The 24,971-nt window shown below is 38.6% G+C and overlaps 1 protein-coding gene across 4 annotated transcripts in view; it reads left to right on the top strand.

Annotated features, from left to right (window-relative positions):
- Positions 1–319: 319 nt before the first annotated feature.
- Positions 320–24,971, top strand: part of LOC132097570 (calponin homology domain-containing protein DDB_G0272472-like) — a 40,744-nt gene continuing 16,092 nt past the window's right edge. For 2 of the 4 annotated variants that reach the window (XM_059503369.1, XM_059503365.1), the window contains exons 1-6: positions 320–685; positions 6,330–6,423; positions 7,425–8,715; positions 9,185–9,263; positions 10,855–14,382; positions 14,626–14,748. In XM_059503369.1, coding sequence (XP_059359352.1) covers positions 7,433–8,715; positions 9,185–9,263; positions 10,855–14,382; positions 14,626–14,748 — 5,013 coding nt within the window. In that variant the 5' untranslated portion in view covers positions 320–685; positions 6,330–6,423; positions 7,425–7,432. Of the gene's footprint in view, positions 697–6,329; positions 6,424–7,424; positions 8,716–9,184; positions 9,264–10,854; positions 14,383–14,625; positions 14,749–24,971 lie in introns of all 4 variants that reach the window. The other 2 variants (XM_059503367.1, XM_059503366.1) reach the window with 2 other exon arrangements.

The raw sequence follows: 24,971 nt of genomic DNA, 5'->3' as shown, positions 1-24,971 counted from the left end.
AAATCAAACGTACATGATAAGATTCCTGTATATAAATGTGTTCGCCTTTGTAAAGTAATCTATTGCAGTTTGTCTTACCTGACTATATATGGGGGAGCTGTCACGTTCGTACTTCACACACACACACACACACACACACACACACACACACACACACACACACACACACACACACACACACACACACACACACACACACACACACACACTTAAAGGAACTGAAAACTCTTACGTTGTCACGTGACCAATATCCCTTCTATCGAGTCCAGTTTGTCTTGGTCTATTTGATCATCCTCCACAAGGGGGCGCAGGGACTAACTCCCCCTCTAAACTGTCCCAGTCTGGCGTACCAAAACAAATCCTCCATCCTTCCGTGCAATGCGATCCCACGCCGCCTTCCGGCTCTCTCAGGAAGTTTGTGGGAACCAGCCTGTGATAGTGTTCATAGAAAGACTAAAGTTTATCCGGGGGTAACGTTACAGGTGTGAGGAATGGTGTTCCGGTGCAATTCATGCAGGATATAACTTTGCAGCTAAATAAAGAGCGACTCTTCGGTGGTGGAGCCGAGCGTTAACCCGCGATCGACAGGACGCTGGCTCCGGTGTGTCCCGACAGACAGCAGCGAGGGTTGAGCTCAGACCCCAAACAGCTCACACACAGGTGGGATACAGACGGCTGCTTGAAGGTGACGAAAATGTGCGTAAAGTGAAAAGTTGCGCTTCTATTTGTGTTTACCTGTTTTATGTCATGCTGCTTATGTTGATCTTCAGACTAATGGGAATACAGAAGCAGGCTAGTCAAGTCTGCTAACAAAGAAACTCACACGCGAGCTATTTACTTTTCTTACCATTACAAAATATACCATGTTAACCATAATTTACGCCAAAGTACCATAGTTACTGTATGTATTGTTACTGCAGCAAAACTGAAGTTTTCTCAGGAAAAATTACGTATTATGGAATTAGTATTAAGGTAAGTTAATAGCTTGTGAAACAATAGAAATAAAACAAAATTGAAAATCTTGAGAAAGGTTCTTACACTGTTAGCAAGGGACCATAATAGTGACCATAATAACCCCCCCCCCCCCACTGCAACCATGTTGCATTTTAAAGGGCTTTGTGCTTCGTTTCACCATTATATGGATGGAAACAGGGTTTACTTTACGTTTCTGTAAATGATTTTGTATCCTTAAGTTTACAGTGTACATTCATTGTGGTGGAGTGATGCTTGTTTTTTTTTATTTTTTTATAAAAAAATATTTTTATTTATTAGTATAACTATTATTATAGTCATAATAAGCATTGAGTTTTACTGTAGCCGTTTATTTCTGGTAGTTGTTAATCAAGTTTTTCTACAGTGAGTCAAACTGTAGATCTTTTGTTATGGTCAGTGATTTTGTTCTTGGTAACATTGTGACACTGTATGTGTCACACGTTTCTGAGTCAGCTTTCTTCTGTACTGAAACATTTTGCATACAGTAAGTGACTTTAAAGGGGACGGCATCATCAACACTGCCATTCAAATGTTTAGCACCACTAATTTAGAGTTTTTTCTTTTAATCTGCAAGGATGCTGTAAATTAAACTAAAATGAATTTAAATAAATTTATAATGTTATAAAATATAAATTTTTCAAATACATTTATATTCATAAAATAATCCTAAACAACTGTTTTTGATAATAATAAGAAAAGTTTTTTGAGCATCAAATCAGCATGTTAGAATGATTTCTGAAAGATCATGTGATACTGAAGACTGGAGCAATGGCTGCTGAAAATGCAGCTTTGCCATCACAATATAAAATATAAAATGGTTATTTAAAAATGTTCAAATATTTTACAGTATTACTCTTTGTACTATATTTTTGATTAAATAAAAGCAGCCTTGGTGAGCACAAGAGACTTTTTTAATAAACATTAAAGGGATACTCAACCCCCAATTTTTTTTTTTTTTAATGAATCACTTACCCCCATGTTGTTCCAAACCAGTAAAAGCTTATTTCTTCAGAACACAGTTTAAGATATTTTGGATGAAAACCGTGAGGCTTGTGACTGTCCCATACACTTCCTAGTAAAATACACTGTCAAGGTCCAGAAAAGTATGAAAGTCCTTGTAGCGCGTCTGACACAGAAGAGCGTACACAGTTTGCGTTTGGCAGGTGTTTTCCAAAATGGCACTACACGGTGATGTGGGAAGAGACAGAGGAGAGAAATTGTTGAATAAAGTTGGTATTTTAGTTTTCTTCTCGTACAAAAAGTTTTCTTGTCGCTTCATAACGTTACGGGTGAACCACTGATGGCAGATGGACTATTTTGACAATGTTTTCATACTTTTCTGGACCTTGACAGTGTAATTTACTTGGCTGTCAATTGGACAGTCACAAGCCTCCCAGTTTTCAGCCAAAATATATTCAATTGTGTTCTGAAGGTGAACAAAGCTTTTATGGTTTTGGAACAACACGGGGGTAAGTGCTTAATGACAAACTTTTCATTTTGGGGTGGAGTATCCCTTTCGAACTTAAGTGTATGTGGTTGATCAAAGTAAATTCAGTTGAATCTTAATCAGTTCACCCAAATACGGCATCCTTTAACTTTTTGGTATTCACATTTTTCTTTGTGAACTCCACTTTCCCAGTGGTTTTTCCTAACAGGTGTGCTTTAAATGATTTTCTGCTGGTTATTTACATACAGAAATACACTGAATGATGTCATCTGTGTATTCAGGTGATAAGCTTCATGTGTGTGTGCTGAAGCCCTGCCAGTCCTGCTCATTCATTAGTGCTGTTGCTCAGGTCGAGCATGGAAATTATTTTCCTTCTGCAAAACTGGCTGAACCAGAGTGCCAGTTGTGCACACACATGCTGAAAAAAAAGACAGGAAACAAACTGGTGTAAAAAGGCTTTAGGGCAATCACTTGGTCCTTGCTGATTTGGATTCCTGCCAGGTTAGTTGAAAAATGGTAAATCTATAAAACTGATGCATTCAATCACATGTGCTCACTACCATTTGTAAAATTATTTTCAATTATGGCCTAAAATATTTTATTTTTAAGGACAGAAGTATTTTATTTGACTTTTAAGCACTTGGCTTTTTTTTTATAATTATCTTTAGCTCAGAGATTTTCTTTGCAAAAGTTGGAAAGAGGGTGAGGTTCAGAGTGTTGTTCTTCTATGGCATCGCTCTGAAGAACCTTTTAAGCACCTTTATTTTTAAGAGTGTACCTTAAACATACTAGAGTGAAAGTACAAGATGTCTCTGCTTTCCATTGTATTCAAGAATTTAAAAGTAAACATTATTATTATTTAGCCTATTTTTAATGGACTGCAATCATGACAGCCTGTGGATTTTGATGTAGATTAGTTTGTTACTTCATCAGAACAGATTTGGAGAAATGTAGCATTACATCACTTGCTCACTAATGGATCTGCAGTGAATGGGTGCCGTCAAGATGAAAACCCTAAAAACGGATGAAAAATATCACTGTAATGCACAGTTAATCTACACGATTTAGTCCATCAATGAATGTCTTGTTGAAGGTAAGCGTGCTTACGCTGCATTTATGTAAGAAACATTCATCATTAAGGCATTTTAACTTTAAACCATCGCTTCTTGCCAAATTATCAGTTCTGTAATAATACTTCACAACATGTTAATTGATAGACTGGAGTGGTGTGGATTACTTGTGGATTTCTGTGATATTTTTGGATTCTTATTCTGATGGCACTCATTCACTGCAGAGGATCCACTGGTGAGCAAGTAATGTAATGCTAAATTTATTCAAATCTGTTCCATTGAAGAAACAATCTCATCTACAAATGAGTAATCTTGGATGGTCTGAGCATAAGTAAATCAACAAATTTTCATTTTGAATGTTAAACTGAAACTGATATCCTGAAGTTAAAGTTAAATTCAGCAGCAGAAGTGCCATTTCTAGACACTTGAATATATAGTATATAAATATTTTTTTGTCGTCACACTCATCAAGTTTGTCTTTAACAATGGTCATTTAACACAGTTACAATGTGTTGCCTTAGGACAAAGACTCTAGGTTGTGAAATGCTGTCCCTTCAATGCTAATGTAAACCCTGGTTTGGATAAGGATTCAAAATTGGATATGAAGATGAAATTTGACGCATAGCTTCATTGTTAAAACTGATAAAATAATTGCTGTCTGTAATTCTATATGGGCTGTTGCAATAATTTTGAAAAATAATAGCTCGCAGCAACATATGGAAAAAAAGAACTATGAACTAGTTCATTTTTGGAACTGTGAACTTAGTTCAAAATTTTCTAGTTTGAACTATGAACTGAACTAGTTCATTTTAAAATTTGTGAACTGAACTTTGAACTAGTTCATGTAGAAAGTGAACTTTCCCAACACTGGCAACAATCACTGTAACATGAGCTCAGTAAGAAAGTACTTCATTTTTATGATGATAGATTTATGTCATGGTGCTCACTGATCAGTAGCATGTACCTTGTACTTTGATTATCTAAATGAAACTGTGTAATGAATTAAACCTTAATAATCATTGGGAAGAAGGAGGCGGGAACCGGCGGACAATCAAAATGAAAACTTTAATAATCAAAATAAACACAAAACAGCGCATCAGCCCCTCACGGACGACTGATGCGCACAAAATAAAACCAAAACCTAAAATAAAGCCCAGGCCTGGTCCTCTCTCGTCCTTCACTGTCGTCGCTCCAGTTTTATATCCTTCCATCTCCTCCGTGGGCCTCGAGACCGGCGGGTCGAACAGGTGTAGCTCATCTCCAATCACTCCACCGGCCTCGCTCCCACGTCCCTCGGCCCCGCCCCAGTCGTCACAAACTGAAAGGAGTAAAAAGTGACCTGGGTGATGCACAGGTACTACCCCTCTCTTTTGTCTACTTTCCAACACTTTAGCATTCCTGTAAATAAAAATGAAATTAAACCAAATGAAATAGATGTAGTAACTCTGCCAGCTTCTTCTTAAAAACAGTTGTTAATTTACGCTCTTTGGACAGCAAATGCAGTGCCTGAGGATGGTGTTCTTGTTTATCTTTCCACTGGAATCTGATTTGATCGAGACATTTTTATAGCCATTCCTAGAGCTTGACTGTGTGGTGCTGACTTTCAGTATGTTGTTTTTAGTGTGGTTTCTGTTTTTTTTGTATTGGTTTGATGGCCAAGGTCAGGCCAAAAATTTGACCACAACATGGTGGGAAAGGTTTGCACTTAGTGCTATATAAAAACATATGGTAGCACTGCTGGCAAAATATTTAAAGCTTGCCCATCACCATACACAATTTGGTTTATATAGTACAGTTAATATATTTGAGTAGATATAGATTGAATGACAGTGATTTCTTCTTTATAGTGGGGAAAAACTATAAGAAATATCTGGGTCATATTTTTCACTACCAAAGGAAAAAAAAAAAAAAAAAAAAAAAAAATATATATATATATATATATATATATATATAATCTAAAAGGGTTTACTCTTTTAATTGTCTAAATTTAACTTTTTATAAAGACACGTATAACTTTTAGAACTTTAGTGTTTAAGGCATAAGATTTGCTGTTACTAAGGAGTCTTCCAAGTTTTGAGATTTGCAGTGTGACGTAAGTACTGCTAACATTAACACAGAGGTGTAAAGATCTGTTTCGAAATTTCTAGGTTAATGGCTATATCATGTTTGTGTATAAATGGGTCTCCACGAGATGCCAGAAACGACTTCCCTAAACACTCTGGAGCTGAAGTTTTGAAGCTGTAGATATTAAACATTCCAGCTGCAGAGTCGTTTCCTGTAAACAAGAGACTGTCAGTCAGTGCATTTAGACCATGATCCTCCTCCTTTCCTTCCTTCACAGTTGTTCTCCCTCTTTCTGTTCATCTGTGTGCCGTCCCCCTTCTTCCATGTCACTACTTCTGTCCCCCTTGCGCAACCACACAGCTACGATTTCACTACGGGAGACGTATCAAATGTTTTGGTTTGCTTGGTAATCTGTAGATGTAGGTCAGTCGTGCTGGTAAATATCTTGCTTCAATCTGTTTGTCTGCTTTCTGTGTGTTCATTTGTTTGTAAAAGAGACTGATTGAGTCTAATTTGCATGTTGCAAAAATTGTGTAGATTTTGGATACGTGTTTGTGTGTTTGAGTCTGTGCTGTGTCTCAAAAGACTTTGTTACATTCTCATTTGACTTTTCAATTATGATATTCAAAAATTTCAAAAAGCTCTAGCATTGACAACGCGTGTGCATGTGTGGAGACTTCAAAATTACAAAGGACACCAATACCTTAATTGTGCAGAAGTAACTGTGTCTGACCATGCTGTGTTCCCTGCAACAGAGTCTGGCTCCGCCTCCTCTACATATGATATGACATCACTCTGCGGTTACCACAGAAACCAGGGCTCCACTGCAGACGGTTGACAGCCAAGCAGGTGAGTTATTATTGTGGTGTTGGAAAACTGCAGACAAAGCACAATTTAATAGCAGCACAGGGAAGCATGGCAAACGCATGTGCATTTACACAGGCATGTGAATGTGTTATGAAACGCTCTTGCATTCTGATTAAAATGGGTGTCCGTGTTGTAAAAGTCTGCGTGCCCATCTAAGTGTGAACACGTGTTTGTATTAGCGCACAGCTTCCAAGAGTGACATGTGTATTGCATTAGCAAATATGGCTCTTTGGATCCTCCTGTGAATTCCTTTTGTTCGATGCGTGTTTGCCTGTAGTAGCAGGATTTTTTTTATGCACAGACCCGGTCTCTGTCTGGACTCTTAATTCAGCAAATTGATCCCTCCCTTCTGGGTAATGTCCAATCATGCTGATTTAATACAGCCGTACACACACGCACTCTCACGGCGTGATTAATGATGTGTCAGTAAAGCATTCGAAGTGCTCTTGTGAGCTCTGTATCTGCCAAGACAAAAGTCCACAGCAGAGGAGAGGAAAAGGGTTAGAGAGCATTTTTCTTCAGCTTCATAGACACACCCCACCACAGCAACATTTCTGAGAACACTGTATTTGTTTGCGGTGTAAAACGATACTGCAGAGATTCTGCTCAGCATGCTGGATTTTAGACTGGTCAGTGGTTTCAACTGACTACACACTTTTCCTGCAAACTTATAGGAGGGTTTGCACTGACAGCATTGAGCTACGATAAGTCGACGTGATATCATTTCCAATGAGAGCACGTGACAGTTGGCAGTAAAATAGTGTTAAACCGAGCTTAGATTTATACAAATTAGCAGCAAAGAGATTTGGTGACAATCAAATTGAGTGCAGAAAGTAATCTATCGCCAGATACAGTTTAATACCTGACAGTGTAGGGTAGCCTTCTACAAACTGAAGTCCTAGTGATCTGCAATTTATTCTCTGTCAGAAAAAAATGTAAAATTTTGTTAGCTAACTCTGGATCTCTTTTGTTTCTTGTTTTAGGTGGTGCGATGGCTGCCCAGGTGGAGGTTGATGCTGGGCGGCCATGTGTGGTTGGAAGTCGTCTGCACCTTAGCCCTCTCATAGACTCTAGCAACAAGAGCTTGATGGAGAGTTCAGGTGGCACCCAGGGGCCACTTATTTTTCCCTCTGAGCCTAATAAACCTGCCCCGGGTCCCAAGCCTAGACTCACCCCAAAACCTTTCACTGTGGAAAGAAATCCCACTATACGGCCCATTCTTGCTCCTAAACCACAACCAAAACCAAAACCTGAACCCAGTCGACCAGTTTCCTCCAAACCAGACCTGCCCAGCAAACCTAAACCACAGCCAGCCAGTAAACCCAGTGTACCAGCTGCCTTTAAAACGAAGCCCAGCGGGCAAACAAACAAACCTGTGGCCTTTAAACCAGCACCTACCATCGCTTCTACAGATTCCAGCAAATTTAGAACAACCCAAACCGGGGATGTGCTGAGAAGAACAAGCTTTGGAGCCTCACCAGCTCGACCCAAAACTGATTTTCAGAGCTCCACTCCTGATGCAGAATGGCCTTTTGCTTCTCGGAAGAAACAGCCTGGCCGTTCAATCACTCGTGCTAAATCATTGGGCTTTCTCTCAGAGATCAGTCTGAATAATGAGGACAGTAAAGAGGATTCTGGAGCCAAGGAGGAATGTTCTTCTACTGTTCTTCGCCCCCAATCTAAAGGTTCAAGACCCAGACCGGTTTCAGCTGCGTTCCTCCAAAACCCCACTATGTCTGACTCTCAGGTTGTATACCCTACCCCTGCTCCTCGTTGGACAAAAGGACGACCCCTTTCATCTGATCTTACCTCAAAGTTTGAGTCAATTGGGCTGTCTCTAAACCAGCAACCTACCAAGGAGGACTGTAAAGAAAACACTCCTCAAATGCCAGAGGATGTTGGAGCTAAGACTCAAGAGAAAGAACACAGTGCTATAAAGGCAGAAGGGTCAAATAAGATCCCTGTGCCTGAGAAAAGGACTCAAAAGATTGAATCAAAAGATGAGGACTCTAAACCGGAGGATACAGGAGGTAGCAGTATAAAGAGACGCATTAGTCTGCTTTTGGACTCTTCTTCCTCCTCCTTCTCAGTGGCACGTGTGGATACTCCAGGGACTGAGCCTCGCTCACCAGGGCTGTCTGTCTCTGATACTGATGGAGCAGTGGGGGTGAAACAGCGAATCAAAGAACTGACCGAAGAAGTGCCTACTACACTGTCACCACCCCACAAGCTACAATATAAGCCACGTACCCTAGTATCTGACCGCACTAAAAGGTAAAGTCCAGTGGTTTTCAACATTCATTACCGAGGTAATCTAAATATTATCTATGTACTATAATATTTAAATATGCACAGTTTTGCAGTAGTTTTACTGCCTTTGGGTTTTACAAATGAGTTTCATAAGTTGTAATTATGACATTCAATGGTTTTTGTGAGAATAAAATAGATGTGGCATGCAACATCTCTTTTACGCCTTGAAAAAAGAAGAAAGTACAAAGGAAGCATTTTATGACTGATCTACATTATGTGCATAAGTGATTTCTTTATGTATATTGTGCTGACATTATGTGTAATTACGTCTCGCATACCCCCCCCCCCCCCAAGTACTCAAAAATGTGTAGTACACGTTTACAGCTGGATGGTACAGAAATCATAATTAATGCCCATTTGCTTTTTTTCATGACTCACATTCTTTACTCTGAAAATATAATAATAAAGCTATAATAATCTGATTTGTATACAGATTTGAAGCAGATCTTGAAAGCCATAGTTCCTATGAGCTCAAAGGCCCTCGGCAGGTTGAAGAAGATCTCAACAAAAAGGTATGGGAATATGAACCACTGCTATTAATCATACTGCCCCAAACAAAGCATCTTTGCAAGTTGCAGTTAGGTAGGCTTTGCATTTAGAAGTTTACTTTTTCCATAAAATCTTTTTTTTACAAATGATAACAGAGTATACTATAATTGAGATAAGTCTTTCACAAATTGAGTGAACTGACTGTAATTGCTTGTTTTCCATTTCCTTAAACATTTGTGGCAGAAGGCCCTGTTTAATGATTTTAATAAGGAAACATACAAGTGTTTTAATACTGCATACAGAAAATGTTTAGCTCTTTATTCTCAAAAAGTCTTTGTATTTGTATGTTCTTACCCTGACAGTTTTTCTATGATAGTCACATGTTTGATAAAGTTAAACAATATATTGACATGAATAGAAAAATACTTTTGAAAAGAACCTTTTTTGACATTTGTGACAGTTACTCTCCTACTGTGGTCACAGCCCCAAAATAAAAGTTGATTACCCTTGAAAAAACAAAAAGAGAAATTTTACTTTGAGAGAGAAAGGAATAGAGCAATAACAAATTACAGGGCTCCAGACTGCGACCAAATGGTTGCATTTTGTGACCATTCTTTCTGCCGGTTCGACTAATTTTTGTGAGCGATCGCACTGGCGCAACCACTGCGTGGTCCAACTCATAAGCGTTGCTATTTTTGTTGCATTTGAGAAAATTTGCATAAAAACAAATGAAAGTGAAACTAACACCTGCTACGTTTCAGCAGCGCAGCGCGGACAGTTTATCAGCTTGGACTGTGACGCAAACAAACTTGTCTGAGCTCAGAACAGCTTTATTTGTGATTATATCATTAATTTCAGGGTTTGTACAACCTTTTGAGAAAGAAATTCAAGCACTTTTTAATGACTTTCAGGCATTTCACATGCACTTAAAAATAAGATGATCCAGTTTGAATGTTATTTTTAATGGGATGAATAAAATATAATTTGTGTTAAACAAACACTTATGTAAAATTAAAAAAATGGGTTGCACTTTATTTTACAGTATTTTACAGAGCCCTGAATGAGGTTAAAAAAGGCGCTTCTGATGTCACAGAAGGTGTGGCTTGCTTCAGTCTCCATCCCCTCTTTGTAGTACAGTTATTCACATATCAGTTTTTTTTCATCTGTCACTATCTTGTACTTCTTTTTTGTTATCTTTTTTAATACCCTTCTTGGTAAAATAATAACTTGAGTCTGTATTGCATACTTTCTGTGGATGATTTGCCCTTTGGAGTAGAAATATTCTATTCCCTCTCAAAATGCGCCTCTAAATCAGTCATGTAATACACATAATGTACACAGGCGCCCACTGTAATGATAGCTCATATCTGAGCAAAGAAAATGTTACCTCTAAATGCCATAACTATCAGTGAAAACTATAATTACACATGTGGGTTGTCAAAGGCTGCTTCTTTAAGGATTGCAGACAGAGCTCACCTTGTCTGTCTGAAAGTCAATCCAAGTTCTGTGTTCTTGCTTACTCATTAAAAAGTAACTGAGACAAATAAAGGAATCAGTGGCAAGAGAAATCATGTAAAATATATTTAATTGATTTTTTTTTATATCATTTTGTAGTTTGATAACTCCACGATTGAATGGAAGTTCACCAAACCAGAGAACAGGAAATCATCATCACTAGGTGTTCAAGACTTGCCTACCAACTCTGGTTCTGATAGTGACAGAGTGCAAACAGTACGAGCCTCTATGTTCGAGCATGTGGTGGAAAGGCATAATGTTCAAATGATGGAGGATAACATTTCAAAAGACCCAAGAGCACAGCAGGAAAGCACAATTAAACCCATGCCCAGGCGAAACCACTCTTTGCGTATTCAAGATAACACCTTTAAAGCTCTTGAAGATGATGATCCTGGTAGTTTGGTCAAAGCAACCTATAGAGAACCAGTTTCTCCTTCCAGCCCTGTACGTGTGGAGCATGTCTTTGACACTGTGGCTTTGTTTGGAGAGAACCATGCTGTTAGTGAGGTTTTGCCAACTGCTTCCCTTGAGGACAGAGCTCATACATTGCGTTCTCGGCGATCAGCTCCTCACAGTAAAGAGGACAGACCTACCTATGAAATAAATAACCTGCTGAAGGATGAAGCAGCCACTCCACGTTACCTCAGAGTAGGGGCATTACAGAAATGGACTGCCACAGAGGCAGACAGAGAGATTGAATCTCAGATTAAGCAACAAAAAGAGATGTTGAGAAAGATGGAAGAAGAGATACAGAGGCAGACAGAATTGCACATGGCTGCAGCAGCAGCATTGGAGGAAGAGGAGGAAGACAGTGAAGCAGAAAGAAAGAAGCAGTTAGAAGCACAAAGAGTCAGAGAAAGGGAACGAGAGGAAGTTGCAGCACCCAAACGGCCTAAGATGCTAGAAGCCGAAGAACAAATGAACAAACCTAGAGCCACTTACTTTGCTCTGACTGGTCAGATTCAAGAGCCTGTGCATCAAGGTAAGAGAGTGGAAGAGGAAGCAATCTTAGGGAGCTTTAAACGAGGGATGAAGGAGGTTCCATTTGATGATTTCACTGTTAGATCAGGGCAGTGGGGTCCTCAGAATCCAATTGCTCCATTTAGAAGAAATCCTTCATTGGAAGCTGCAATGCAGAGAGATTCGCAAGAGGAACTGCATAAAAATGACACTGGATCAAGAACCGATCAAAGAATACAAGAAAGGGAACGACAAAAAGCATTCAGCAAGGAAATGGAAATAGAGAGACTAAGACTAGTAGAGTTTGAAAAGGTGATGGAATTGGAAAGACAGCAACAAATAAAGAAACAGAGAGATTTAGAGATTGAGAAACAAAAAATTGAAAGGGAGAACATTAGAGAAATTGAGATACAGAAAGAGAAAGAGAGACAAAAGGAGTTGGAAAGCCAAAGAGAACAAGAGAGGGAGAAAAAGAGGGAGTTGGAAAGACAAAGGGAAATTGAACTCCAGAAACGAGAAAAGGAGCGACAGAAACAAATTGAATATGAGCGAATGAAGGCTGCAGAAAGAGAACTAGAGCAGCAGAGAGAGTTTGAGAGGCAGCGACAGAAAGAGTTTGAACTAGAGAAAGAGAGAATGCTTGACCAAGAGAGGCTTAGGCTTAGAGAATTTGAAAAATGGAAGGAAATAGAGAGAGAAAGAAAGAGACAGCTGGAGTTGGACAGACAACGGGAAATTGAAAAACAAAAGCAGAGAGAAGTTGAAAAACAAAGAGAGATGGAGAGGATAAAGGAGTTAGAGAGACAGCGAGAATTGGAGAGACAACAAGAGTTTGAGAAACAGAAAGAGCAAGAGAGGGAAAGACAGAGACAGTGGGAAAGGCAAGGAGAACTGGAAAGGCAAAGAGAACTTGAGAGGCAACAAGAGTTGGAGAGACAACTGGAGATTGAAAGACAGAGGGAGACTGAAAGGCAGAAAGAATTTGAAAGACAGAAACAGAAAGAGCTGGAGATTGAGAAATGGAAGCGACAAAAAGCAGAGGAGAGGGAGACCAGGAAAGAGCTAGAAGAACTTGAGAGGATCAAGGAGCTTGAGAGACAACAGCTTCTTGATTTTGAGTTGCATAGACAGCGGGAAAAGCAACTCCAGCAAGCGAAACAGAGGTCAAAAAAAGAGCGAGAAGGCAGACAAAAGCTGTCTGAAGAGCAGAGAGCATCAGAAAGGCATCAGATGGAGACAGAGCAAGAGAAGGCTATACCTACATCTCCGCTTTGGCCAAAAGTTCTAGATCTCGATACAGTGTCTCTTGGTTTTAGGACTGGTCGAGACAGCCATGAGAATAGCCCCACAGCCCGATGGAAGCAGCCCTCCCTTCATCCTAATGAACTTTACAAACCTGGCATCTTAGATATTGATTCATTCAGGAGTCAAACCCAACCTGATACCTTCTCTTCAAATGGATATAGAGGTTTAGAGTCAGGAAGTGTTGGTAAAGTGATTCAAGCTCGTCCACAGGCCACACAACCAAATGTTCTCCAACCCCAAACAGCATCTCAAGTTCAGTCTCCTCCTCAGTCCCAGTTTCACTCTCAGTCCCAGGCTTTCTTCCAGCCGTCTCCAGCAGAACGTTTGTTAACTCAACTCCCGCCACCTCTACAACCTCAAATTCTGCATCAGTCCCAGTCTCATTCACTGCCATTTGCTGCAGAAAGACCTAGGCCACAAACACACTCATTGATTGAGACTTCAGATTGGCCCTTTGGTGCTCAGCATCCACATAATTCTTGGGGACATACTAAAGCAGAGTTGGCTGTAGATGAGCCTCTTTGGGTATCAGCCATGGAAGGATCCAGAAGACCAGTTAGCACCAGACCTGGTGGCCCTGAGCAGCAACTCTTGCATCATGAGGATAGAGGTTCAATTAACATTTTGACACACAGTTCAGCCTCTTCCATGAGTCCAATCTTCACTCTTGTACTGCATCCCAATATTGCACCACCCATGGTTCCAATTCAAACTCCTGTGCCGACTGCACAACCAGGTCTTGGACCAATTCAAACTCCAATGCTGACTGCACAACCAGGTCTTGGACCAATTCAAACCCCTATGCTGACTGCACAACAAGGCCTTGGACCAGTTCAAACTCCTATGCTGTCTGCACAACAAAGCCTTGGACCAGTTCAAATTCCTTTGCTGACTGCACAGCCAGGTCTTGGACCAATTCAAACTCCTATGCTGACTGCACAACCAGGTCTTGGACCAATTCAAACTCCTATGCTGACTGCACAACCAGGTCTTGGACCAATTCAAACTCCTATGCTTACTGCACAACCAGGTCTTGGACCAATTCAAACTCCTATGCTGTCTGCACAACCATGTCTTGGTACAATTCAAACTCATTTTTCGACTACACAAATTTGTCTTCGTCCCTCTGTAGCACCTATACTGACCCCAGAGAGATGCTGGACCTCAGAACCTTTGGATATGAGGTCAAATGGAACTTTGGTTCATCGTCCCACAAAGCAATTAGCTAAGAAAGAGACTTTAGTACCCACTGGTCAGGTTGTAACCTTCTCTGTCACTGATCCTATATGGACTCCAAACTGGGAGCTGGCATCCCAGGGACAGAGAGAGAATCGTGCCTCGCACAGTGACAAAGTACAACAGGTGAGGAAGAGCACACCCTAGCCTAGATGTTTGCGCACACATTCCCACTGTATAGTCTCTGTGTGTGTTGTATTTAGCAATGTAGTGACATTAGTCTTTTGAATGGTAGAACAACACAACTATTGGTACTGAAAACTGTTTTTTGGAATGGTCAAAAATTGTGTCAGCCCCAGTTGTGGTGCAATGCATTTTCTTTGAATTCTTTAAAGAAGCTTGACTCTAGCCCCTTCTATGATTTTGTAGAAACGTTCAAGGAGTATGTGTCGAAGATCTGCCCCCATGGAAAGTTCTGCTGATGGTCCGCTTACCCAAATCAGAACTCGCAGAAGTCGCAGTGCACACAAAGAAAGAAGTGGAGAGACCTCAGTAAGTACAAGCATGATCAGAATTAAAACTTTTCTTTTGTGTATTTTTTGCTCTTTTGTGTTGTTCATTTTCTCATACAAATGCTTGCATTCTTAAACCTATTGACAGGTACTTTGCACCAAGTCTGGGTACTTCATTGAATATTTACTCAGGAAGGCATATATATGAAAAGTTTTGGTCAGTTGCAAATTTAGCATGTTTTGTCACTGCTGATTTCAGCATTTGTTGTCAGTTTTGTTTAGATCGTGTTTTGTTTATTTTTCCAAGCTCTACTTTGCACATGGACTAGGAAACCTCTTACATAAGAGTCAAGTTCTTCACCATGTTCTATTGGAAAGTGTTCAAAAATGAAGGATGGAGAGATTTCTTGTTGACTTCTGATGATGTCACTAGCCTTTAGAGACCAGATGTTGGAAGAGTTCCCCGATAATGTGAATAACAGCTGTCATATGACCCATTTCTCGCATGCAGTGCTTGGCTAATGATGTTTGCCCGTATCTGATGGACTTAATAGACTTGTTAAAGCACATACTGAACTAGTTATTTAGTCTGAGGGTTATTAAAGCTGAATGTTTATATTTATGCATGATTGTTGGGTAAGGAGGCTAACTAGCTTTTGTTTTATTTGTGTGTGTATGACTGGGTGGTGCAAGAATGCAGTATGATGACAGAAAGGAGTGTCTTAATGTTACTGTGTAATGGTAGAGCATTTTTTAACACAGCTACACTGCTAGCATAGACTAAGATTGAAAAACAGACTGAATCATGATGCGTTCATCAACTGTGTGAAAAGTATGGACATATGTATGGAAAACATTAACTCCAGTTTAAAAATTCTGTTGAAAAGCTTGAGGTCAGTCTTGTTTTTGATTGATAGATTCATTGAAGTTTCATACATATTCTTGTGTGATGATGTGTTGTCATGAAAGATGATAGATTTTACACCTAGAGACTTATTCCAAAAGGCAGTTTTTGTCTCCTTAGTTCCTCTGAATGCACACACAGTACCATCTGCTGTATGAATCAAGTAATTACAGTGTTGATTTTTATGATTCAAATTTAGCTGTGGCTATAAAATGGGGCTGATCTGACAGCCGAGAATATCCTCTTAACCTTTAATTTAATTCGAAAATTTCCAGGAAGGATAGTTTGTTTCTTATTTTTAACGTTTCAGTTTATTGTTATTATGTAGGTGTCTGCATGTAGGCTTCAAGAGGAAGCACACTCTCTCTCTTGCTCTCCCACTCTCATCGTTTCTCAGTATTGGTCATCATAGGAAGTATAATTTTTACATCACCGTGTGCTCACAGGCACAGAAGATTTACACAGACACTGAGAGAGGTCAGGAAGTAATGAACATACTAACAAACCTCACAAAATTAAAGACTATAAGATATTCTTTCAGGCTAAATATAGAAACATGGCTTATCACTTCTGTCCTTCCTGCTGTTGTTGGCTCTGGGTAAGCTTACTTTATTTTACTGAAAGTTGGTAATGTAACTACACATGCTACTACACAAACACAAAACTTCATGCAATCTGAGATAAGTACAAACAAATGCTAGGTGGAGGTTTGTGACATCTCTTGTCATAGATTGACTGATGTTTGACTTTTGGATAAAGTTTTTTTTTTTTTTTTTTTTTGTGTAGATTAATTTTATAGCACATTAATTTGCGACGTTGCTTCTTCCTCTGTAATTTGTGCATATCATTATGTTTAATAATATTATCTTCATGTGACCAAGGTGAGGCCTCTGCTGATGCCTACTGTTGTCTGTCTCATTAAACCGACGTTGTTTTCACTCTGTTCTTTTCATTTTTAATCATTCAGGTAATTAGTTTATTTAATTATATATGGAGGTGGACAGATGGTTCACTCGCTATAAAAAGTACCTTTTTTCTTTTCTGTCTCCCAAGACATCTCTGAATGAATCCAATATGCGTTTTGGGCTCAGATAGTACATTTTGAAAATAAAAAAAACAATTCAGTATCTATTATTATGTTGTTAGAAATACAGTAGTATTTTCTGTTTGTATTGTGTTAATATGAGCCTAGTACTCATGCAGTATTGGAAACATTAAATATAGGTAGATGTGATAGATTAGTTTTTTGTAATTTTTTTTTAAACAATGCACATTTTATTCAGCTAGCACTGCCTACTGACTGGCTATGTGCATCCTCCAGATAGCACAAAACATATACCTCTGTAGTATTTTTTTTTGTTTTATCTATTGCAATGATTAATGGTGATTAATCGCATCCAAAATAAATGTGTGTTTGGTACTGTGTGTATGTATATATATATATACATATGCATGTGTATATTTAGTAAAATTTTAATGTTTATATATCAAATATACAGTAGTCAAAATTTGAAGTGGATTAAAACCTTTCATCAAAGTTGTCCTAAAAACTAAAATCAAAATGCGTTCTTGTCTTTGGACATCTTTGATGAACTTTTTTGATCCAGTTCAAATGTTGACTGCTATATTTATATATAATATAAATTATATGAATATAAATAAATACATGTAAATGTTCTCAAAATATATACTGTACATGTTTGTCTTCATATATACATAATAAATATACACAGCACACACACACATTTTATATAAACAACATTTTTGGGGAGTCGTGGCCTAATGGTTAGAGAGTCGGACTCCCAATCGAAAGGTTGTGAGTTCGAGTCCCGGGCCGGCAGGAATTGTGGGTGGGGGGAGTGCATGTACAGTTCTCTCTCTCCACCTTCAATACCACGACTTAGGTGCCCTTGAGCAAGGCATCGAACCCCCAACTGCTCCCCGGGCGCCGCAGCATAAATGGCTGCCCACTGCTCCGGGTGTGTGCTCACAGTGTGTGTGTGTGTGTTCACTGCTCTGTGTGTGTGCATTTCGGATGGGTTAAATGCAGAGCACAAATTCTGAGTATGGGTCACCATACTTGGCTGAATGTCACTTCACTTTCACTTTCACTTTCATTTTAATTTTGTATGTGATTAATCGTTGCCCAGCACTAGATCACTTATTAATTATTTTAGTATGCTTATGAACCAGTTCTGTTAATGTAAATGCCCAAGCCAGTCTCAAACAATGCACAATAAACATATTCAAGTTCTTATTCAGTTCTCTTCTATATCATCTGCTTATCAACAGCATCCCTTTGATTGTCCTGTGACTTTAAGAGCCAGGTTTGGCAAACGCAAAGGGAGTTTAAATCATAAGTTTAGATTTGTTTCATTCCCAAAACTAATTGTGCATCATATTTAGCAAACAAATCTCTTGCTTTAACACAGTTTTGTGTGTGTGTCAAAAAAAATGTATCATCTTTCTCACTGCTTTTGTTACATGGCTTGATATATGAAAAGCCAAACATCCACATATGTTATAGCCTGTGCCACTACCTGTAATTTTGAGTTTTGATGTGTAAAGTTTTGACACAAAGGAAGAAACATTATTCAGTGTTAACAAAGTTACCCCTTCCTAAATGGGCCTCGTGTGGTTTAAAGAACATCACACTATTAGACCACTTGTTCTGTTTGGACTTTATAATGGCTCTTTGTTATCTTGATGTAGTGAGAGTAATAGCATGTAATGTGCTCTGTAATAAACCTTAATGTGCTGTTGTTTGTTGTTAAAACGCTAGAGACTAACCCTTTAAAATTTAATTGGGATATTGGAACTGGCAATGTAGACTGGCGGAACCAAAAATGAGGTAATGTTATTTTAAGTGAAATATACCTACGTAACCACGCACAAAGTGCACACACATACACAGTATTGCCATATTGGGGCCAAATTGATTTGACATTTATGTTACACTACGTTAGTTAGAAGAAACAGGCGTAGCTTGACAGCATTTTGGAGTAAAAAACAAGATTTGTGTTTAGTTGACCTAAACTAACGTGGTTACTATTTTAATGGGCTTTTAGATCTATTAAAATGTTTCCAAAACTAGTGAGGAATAAGTAAACCACTCTATCATAAACTGTACTGGCGATGTACGTCATACATTTTCTATGAGTGATGTCAGTAGTTATAAAAAACACAGTTAAGCAACAGATTCCGGATCTTGAGGTGGTTTTTCCATCAGGCAGATGACTGAATCATGACTGTGACTCGCTCGAACACCAGGCTGACAGGAAAGTATTCTAGTGATGATACATTCATAAAAGTATGGTCATCATTTTACCACTCAGCGCTGTGGCTAATGTATGTATTTAATCAATATTTGAACATTTGCCAGATCCTCCAAATGTCAGTTTATATCATGGCTGTATTTTAAATCTTTGCCTCTAAGCTGCTTATCTAGTAATAAGATGTGTGGTTTGTCATGAAAGAAATCAGATACTACATGTAAATTCATTTTAAATAAGTACATTTTTTAATCATTTTACAAGTTTTAAAATTGCTTGTTTTATTCTTGTTATTAATTTTCTTCAATATTATTTTACTTTCTTTTATGTAAAGCACTTTGAATTACCATTGTGTACGAAATGTGCTATATAAATAAACTTGCCTTGCCATGTATAGCTATTGCTCTGTTTCTATAAAAGGAACAAAAACTTTGCCACTTATAGGACTCTCTGGTCATGCTTTACTTCCTTAATCTAATTTTTATCTGTGTTATCTGAAACTGGAGTTTGTATTATTTTATTTAAACATAAATTGTTTTTCATATATATAGTTATAAAATATATATTCATATATATAAATTCATATATATAGTTATAAAAGACTTGTAACCCAAAGGGTCACAGGTTTAATTCTCTGTCCCGGCTGGTATTGTAGGTGGGAAGAGTGAATAATAATAATACCACAACTGAGGTGAGGCCCTTGAGCAAGGCACCGAACCCTCCAACTGCTCCGCTGCAGCAAAAATGGCTGCCCACTGCTCCAGGTGTGTGTTCACTACTCATTAAGTCACTAATGTCTGTGTGCACTCGAATGGGTTAAATACAGAGCACATACTTGGCCATGTGTCATATCTTTTCCTTACCAGTGTTTTTCCTTTACTTTTTTATGTCTTTCATTATTAAAGTTCACATGCAAGTTTTCTAAATATTGCAGAATTTTGCATGCACCATTCATTTTGTGTCACAATATTTAAAATATACTTTATTTCAAAATTTAAATTGGATCTTGAATCTTAGACTTTACATGATGTCTGTTTTGAAGCCCACAGTATGTGAGTAAAAAACACAACTGACTTAATAAAGCTATGAATAATGAGACCGAGTGATGTACAGTAGATGGCTGTAATAGTTTAATGTGTATGTTATATTATTAATATCAATCTTATTTTTTATTTAGATTTGGTCTCAGGTGAGGTTTGTTTTCTCAATTTACATGATACTATGCAATTCACTCTCAGTCCACTAGTGGGTGCTAAATTTGACCTCAACATTTCACTTGATCAGTCTTCTCCCAACAACCCAATCACCCCCCCCCCCCCCAGCATTTTAACTCCTGTTTAATTCATATAGTACATCATTGAATCCAAAAATATATTAAGAAGTACAGAAAGATTTTAATATTAATTTCCATTTTCGCTTGCGATTTGTGTTGATTTCAAAAACTCAAAACCAGAATTGAAATTGAAATATGGAAATAAATGCCGGGCCAAAAAAGGACAGAAAGGTTTGGTTAGTCATCAGTGATGTTTGCATGACAGATTGTGTGCATTTGCAATGCAAACTAATTCAGGTACCATGTGCTTTAAAATCCTTATAAGCCAGAGTGATTGGCTCTTAACATGCATGGATATGTGCCATTAGTCCCATTTATTTGTTTCTGTTAACAAATTCTGTTAAAGCATTCTTCTGCTCTCAGCAAAATGAGTTGCTGACAATATTGCATAACCAATGCACCTCTCTCCATCTGTCTCTCACTGTCTTCTCTTTCTCTCTCAAAGCTGGAACAGTAGCAGGGAACACTGCAGTGCAAATATCTTCCTCTCTCTCTCTCTCTCTCTCTCTCTCTTATGCTCATATCACAGGCTTCCCTTACCCCTCCCTTTCCGTCTCTGCTCTCATTTTCCTCCTCCCTCTGTTTTCTCCTTGAGCACAAGTCCTGTAGCACAGGGGGACGGAGGCAGGAAAACTGACGCATTTCTGTTCTACCTGCCAGTACCTGCAGGGACACATTTAAGAACACCAGAAGAAAAGACCACCTTGAAACATTTTCTGTATTTTCCAGATAACGCCCGCGAAACCACCTGGATACTGCTGGCTCTTAATTTCCATGTTTTATGAACAGACTTTCACCCTGGACTTTTGTGAAATAATCATCTTGGTCCCCAGCTCTCAGTTTGACCCTACATTGAGAGTTACAGACGTATTCCGACTTGACATTTGGACAGTTTTGATGCTTTTTGGGAAGATGCAGTTGTTGAAGTAGCTCACGCTGCCTGACAGGTTTGAGACGTGACTGGGAAAGTCTGTGTGTATTTGACAGCTCTGATTCAAGAGTTGACTAGCGTTTGTTTGAGTATGTGACTCTGCTGATAGATCCACTCAAAAGGTGCTCAACAATTAATGTAGTGGTGTTGAACTGCTCATTTCAGACTGTCTCTAGTGACGCGGCTGTTGTTTCTCAATTAAATGTGAATAACATTTGCATGCTATTGATGCACTGATTGATTGAAATATAACTGTTTAAAAAGAGTTGCTCAGGTCAGTAAGGCATATTGAATCAGCCTCCATGACATCACACCACTGTATTTTTTGTTTAGGGACATAATTGCAGGTGCCTTTGTGGTTACATAATAACTATAACTTTGTTGCTTTGTCACTGAGCATGAGGCATTGCAGAACTGCTGTGATCTCTGGGACAATCCAGTGTCCTCTGTTCTAGCTTTTACTATGATGTCTCGGAAAACGGTATTGTAGAACTATGACTCTATCAACTGTGAGTCATGCTTGAGCCTAATATGTCCATTAAATCTTAAATAATCTTAAATTAGGAGTAACTGAGTTACCTTATGTTACTCTATATCTCTGACTCACATATGAAAATGTAGCCATTGAGCTATGCCAATGAAAATAGTCCCCAAACTTTGGTCAAGTATTGTTGGAAGTTAGATCACGGTCGACTGCTTGGTGGCAATTTCCAGATTGTATCGTACTGCAGTGCAGAGTGGAGCAAAGTCTGTTCTGGCCTGACTCTGGAGACATGGTGTATCAAAACAACACTTAAGTTGCTGGACTGGGCTAAAGAAAAAGGTCCTCCATATCATAACTTGCTACCCAACCATGGAGTTTAGACAAAGATGCACTTTCAACTGGACCTCCCTGGACTGGATTCTCTTGTAAATCGAGGCCACTTGCCTAAAGGTTGAATTTGGACTATCGTCAATGGACGTTAGAGCCTCCATTAGAGAGTATTGATTGGATGTCCACAGTGTCCCAGTTAAAAAACTTTACTGATAAAGCTTGACGTTCAGGACGCAAACCTTTTATTAATTTTACTCACTCTAAATCCTGAGAGATGGAGTACCTGGGTGACAAGTTGTCGGTGGCCCACTCGCAAGTGTCGGGCTGGATGGGGAATGTGCGCCGTTCCCTTCAAGGCACCCTCAATTTGGTCTCCAGCAGTGTGGAGAGAAGATCAGCTGGAGGAGGTGGAGAAGACGGAGGTGGCTTTAAGAGGGCTGCCTCTCTACGCAGCCTGGCCAATCGCAGTCGTGAATCCTTCCGCAGATTCAGCCTGCGCAGCCAACAGCGTTTATCCCTGCGCAGACGAACCACCTCACTGGCTTCGCCGAGCACTCCCTCTTCTGTAAGAGAAATATATGCAATTTCTAACTCTGCTTTACCCCAAATCTTAATTTCTAAAACCACTCATCTCACCCACCACAACTACAGAGTAGTGCACATACTGATTTCCCACCTGGCATCATGTAGCCCTCAATCTTTGTCTAGGTAGTCACTTTCCATTAAAACAAAACTGCTGAAAGCAGGGGTTCTCAACTCTTGTTTAGCTCCAACCATGATCAAACTCACCTGCCTGCCACTTTATAGTGATCCTAAAGAACCTGATTAGCTTGTTCATGTGTGTTTGATTAGGTTTGAAGATGAACTCTACCGGAAAATGGATCTCGTGGGCCAGAGTTGAGAACCCATGGCTTAATGCCTTTCTTTTGTCATTGTCTGAAAATAAAACTGAGCTTGCTTCTGTAGTTATCTTAAGCTTTACGACAGAGGTGGTCAACTCCCAAACTGGTGGCCCACCATCCTACAGGTTTAGCTTCACCCCCTATCAAACACACCCGACAAATCCAACCTCAGAAGTTTTCAGGATTGCTTAAAAATGAAAGGCAGATGTGTCTGATTAGGCTCTCCAGGACAGAAGTTGCCTATACTGTAGCTGCTTTACGGAGCACCTGAAACGAGTGCTCAATCCTATTCCTGGAGGTCTGTCTTCATGCAACGTTTAGCTTCAATTCTAAGTAGACGCTAGGTGCATTTCCATTACAAATTTGCACAAAACTATTCATGTTTTATTAATATCGACAAAAAAGTTTTGCGATAAGTCATGGCAATGGATTTTGAAGGGATTTTGATGGATTTTGGCTACATTAGCCATTATATTTAATCGAAGGAGGTATATGTGTGTATCTTAACAAAAGTAGCATGGAGAGCAGCTTCTGGGACGTGCCGTGGCATGACAGGTAACACAAGCGTTAACTAAATTGTCCACAATCAGCTTTGGTGGCCATTTAGAAGCCGTAATGCACCACAGACATGCAGAGTGAAAAGCATTAATGGCAGGGAAGGCCCTTTATACTTGAGAGCAGCCACATATAAAGTGTTTCTTGGAGGTTATAGTACATTGAGGAATGATCATATGACTTTTTATGTACGGCATGTGACCTGTTAATGCGAAAAAAAATATATTGCACTGCAGTTTTGTGAATTATTCCTTTTTCACATTGCCTGAAAAACCACCTCATAGCGAGGGTAAAAAAAAATTGCGATATATTTTGCACAATTTTTGTATTTTCAACTCACAATTTGCGCAATATTAAGGGTAATGGAAACATGCATAATGACAAATCCAGCTAATTAAGATAATCAGGAATGTAATTACAAATTAGTGTTAATTTCGTCAGATGAGACGAGACGAAATCTGTTTCGTCAACGACCTTTTTTTATGACTAAGACGAGACGATGACAAAACTGTACCACTGTCCAAAAACGCTGACTAAGACTAAATTAACATGCATTATTGTTGACGAAAAAAGATGAGACGACCTTTTTGTGATAGAAAAGCTAGCCTCTATAATTTCTTCAACAAAAGCATGGACATCACAACCCTTACAAAAACTAATCCTTGGTTTTATTTAAGTTAAATTGTCTTTTGTGTCATTTCTGAATGCTTGACACTATAAAATCAATCAGACAACTGTATTAGTAAAAAAATCATAGCCATAGGCAACTGTATATCGACAATTGTAATTATAAAAAAATACAATTTAATTACAATTTAGTTATTTACTTTTATGTTTCATTAAAGTTATATTCTGACCCCTATATTAGGTGTTTTTTATTTTTCTTAACTTCCATAATAATTCCATAATAATTTGCATTTTTTTAAAAAGTGTATTTTGTCAGGTAATTATGACATTTAACCAATGTTTGAGATATGTAAAACACTTTTTTTTACTGAAATGTTTATCAGTAATAATCTCAGTAATAATGTGTTATTTTTAAAAAAGACTAAAATTTTTTGACTAAAACTAGACTGAAATGACGAGACTTTTAGTCAACTAAAACTTGACTAACAAAAAAAGATATGTGAATGACCACATATGACTAAAACTAACATGAACATTTGGCACAAGACTAAGACTAAATTAAAAATAGGTGACGAAATTAACACTATAACAAATGTAATGTGTTGGAATTTTTTTTGTTAAAAGCAGTGAATCTGGTGGTATTTTGATGGCTGTAGCAGTTTTCTCATCCCTGTTCCTGGAGGCACACAAACACTACACATTTTCAAACTCTTCCTGATCAAACACATCTGATTTAAACTCATTACAATCTGATTCCACCAGCTTATTATTAGAGATTTGAATGGTCCATCCAAACTCACATATTGTCTGAGTATGTTCTAAGGTGGATGAGAAACAAACTTTATGATCGTTTAAAAAACAATTCTGTATGTATTATGAATGTGTGTAGTATTATTATACCGTCAGGTACTACATCTGAAGTTGT

Source organism: Carassius carassius, chromosome 21 (assembly GCF_963082965.1).
Source record: "Carassius carassius chromosome 21, fCarCar2.1, whole genome shotgun sequence".
Classification (NCBI taxonomy): Eukaryota; Metazoa; Chordata; class Actinopteri; order Cypriniformes; family Cyprinidae; genus Carassius; species Carassius carassius.
This window is presented reverse-complemented; position numbering and strand designations above follow the sequence as displayed.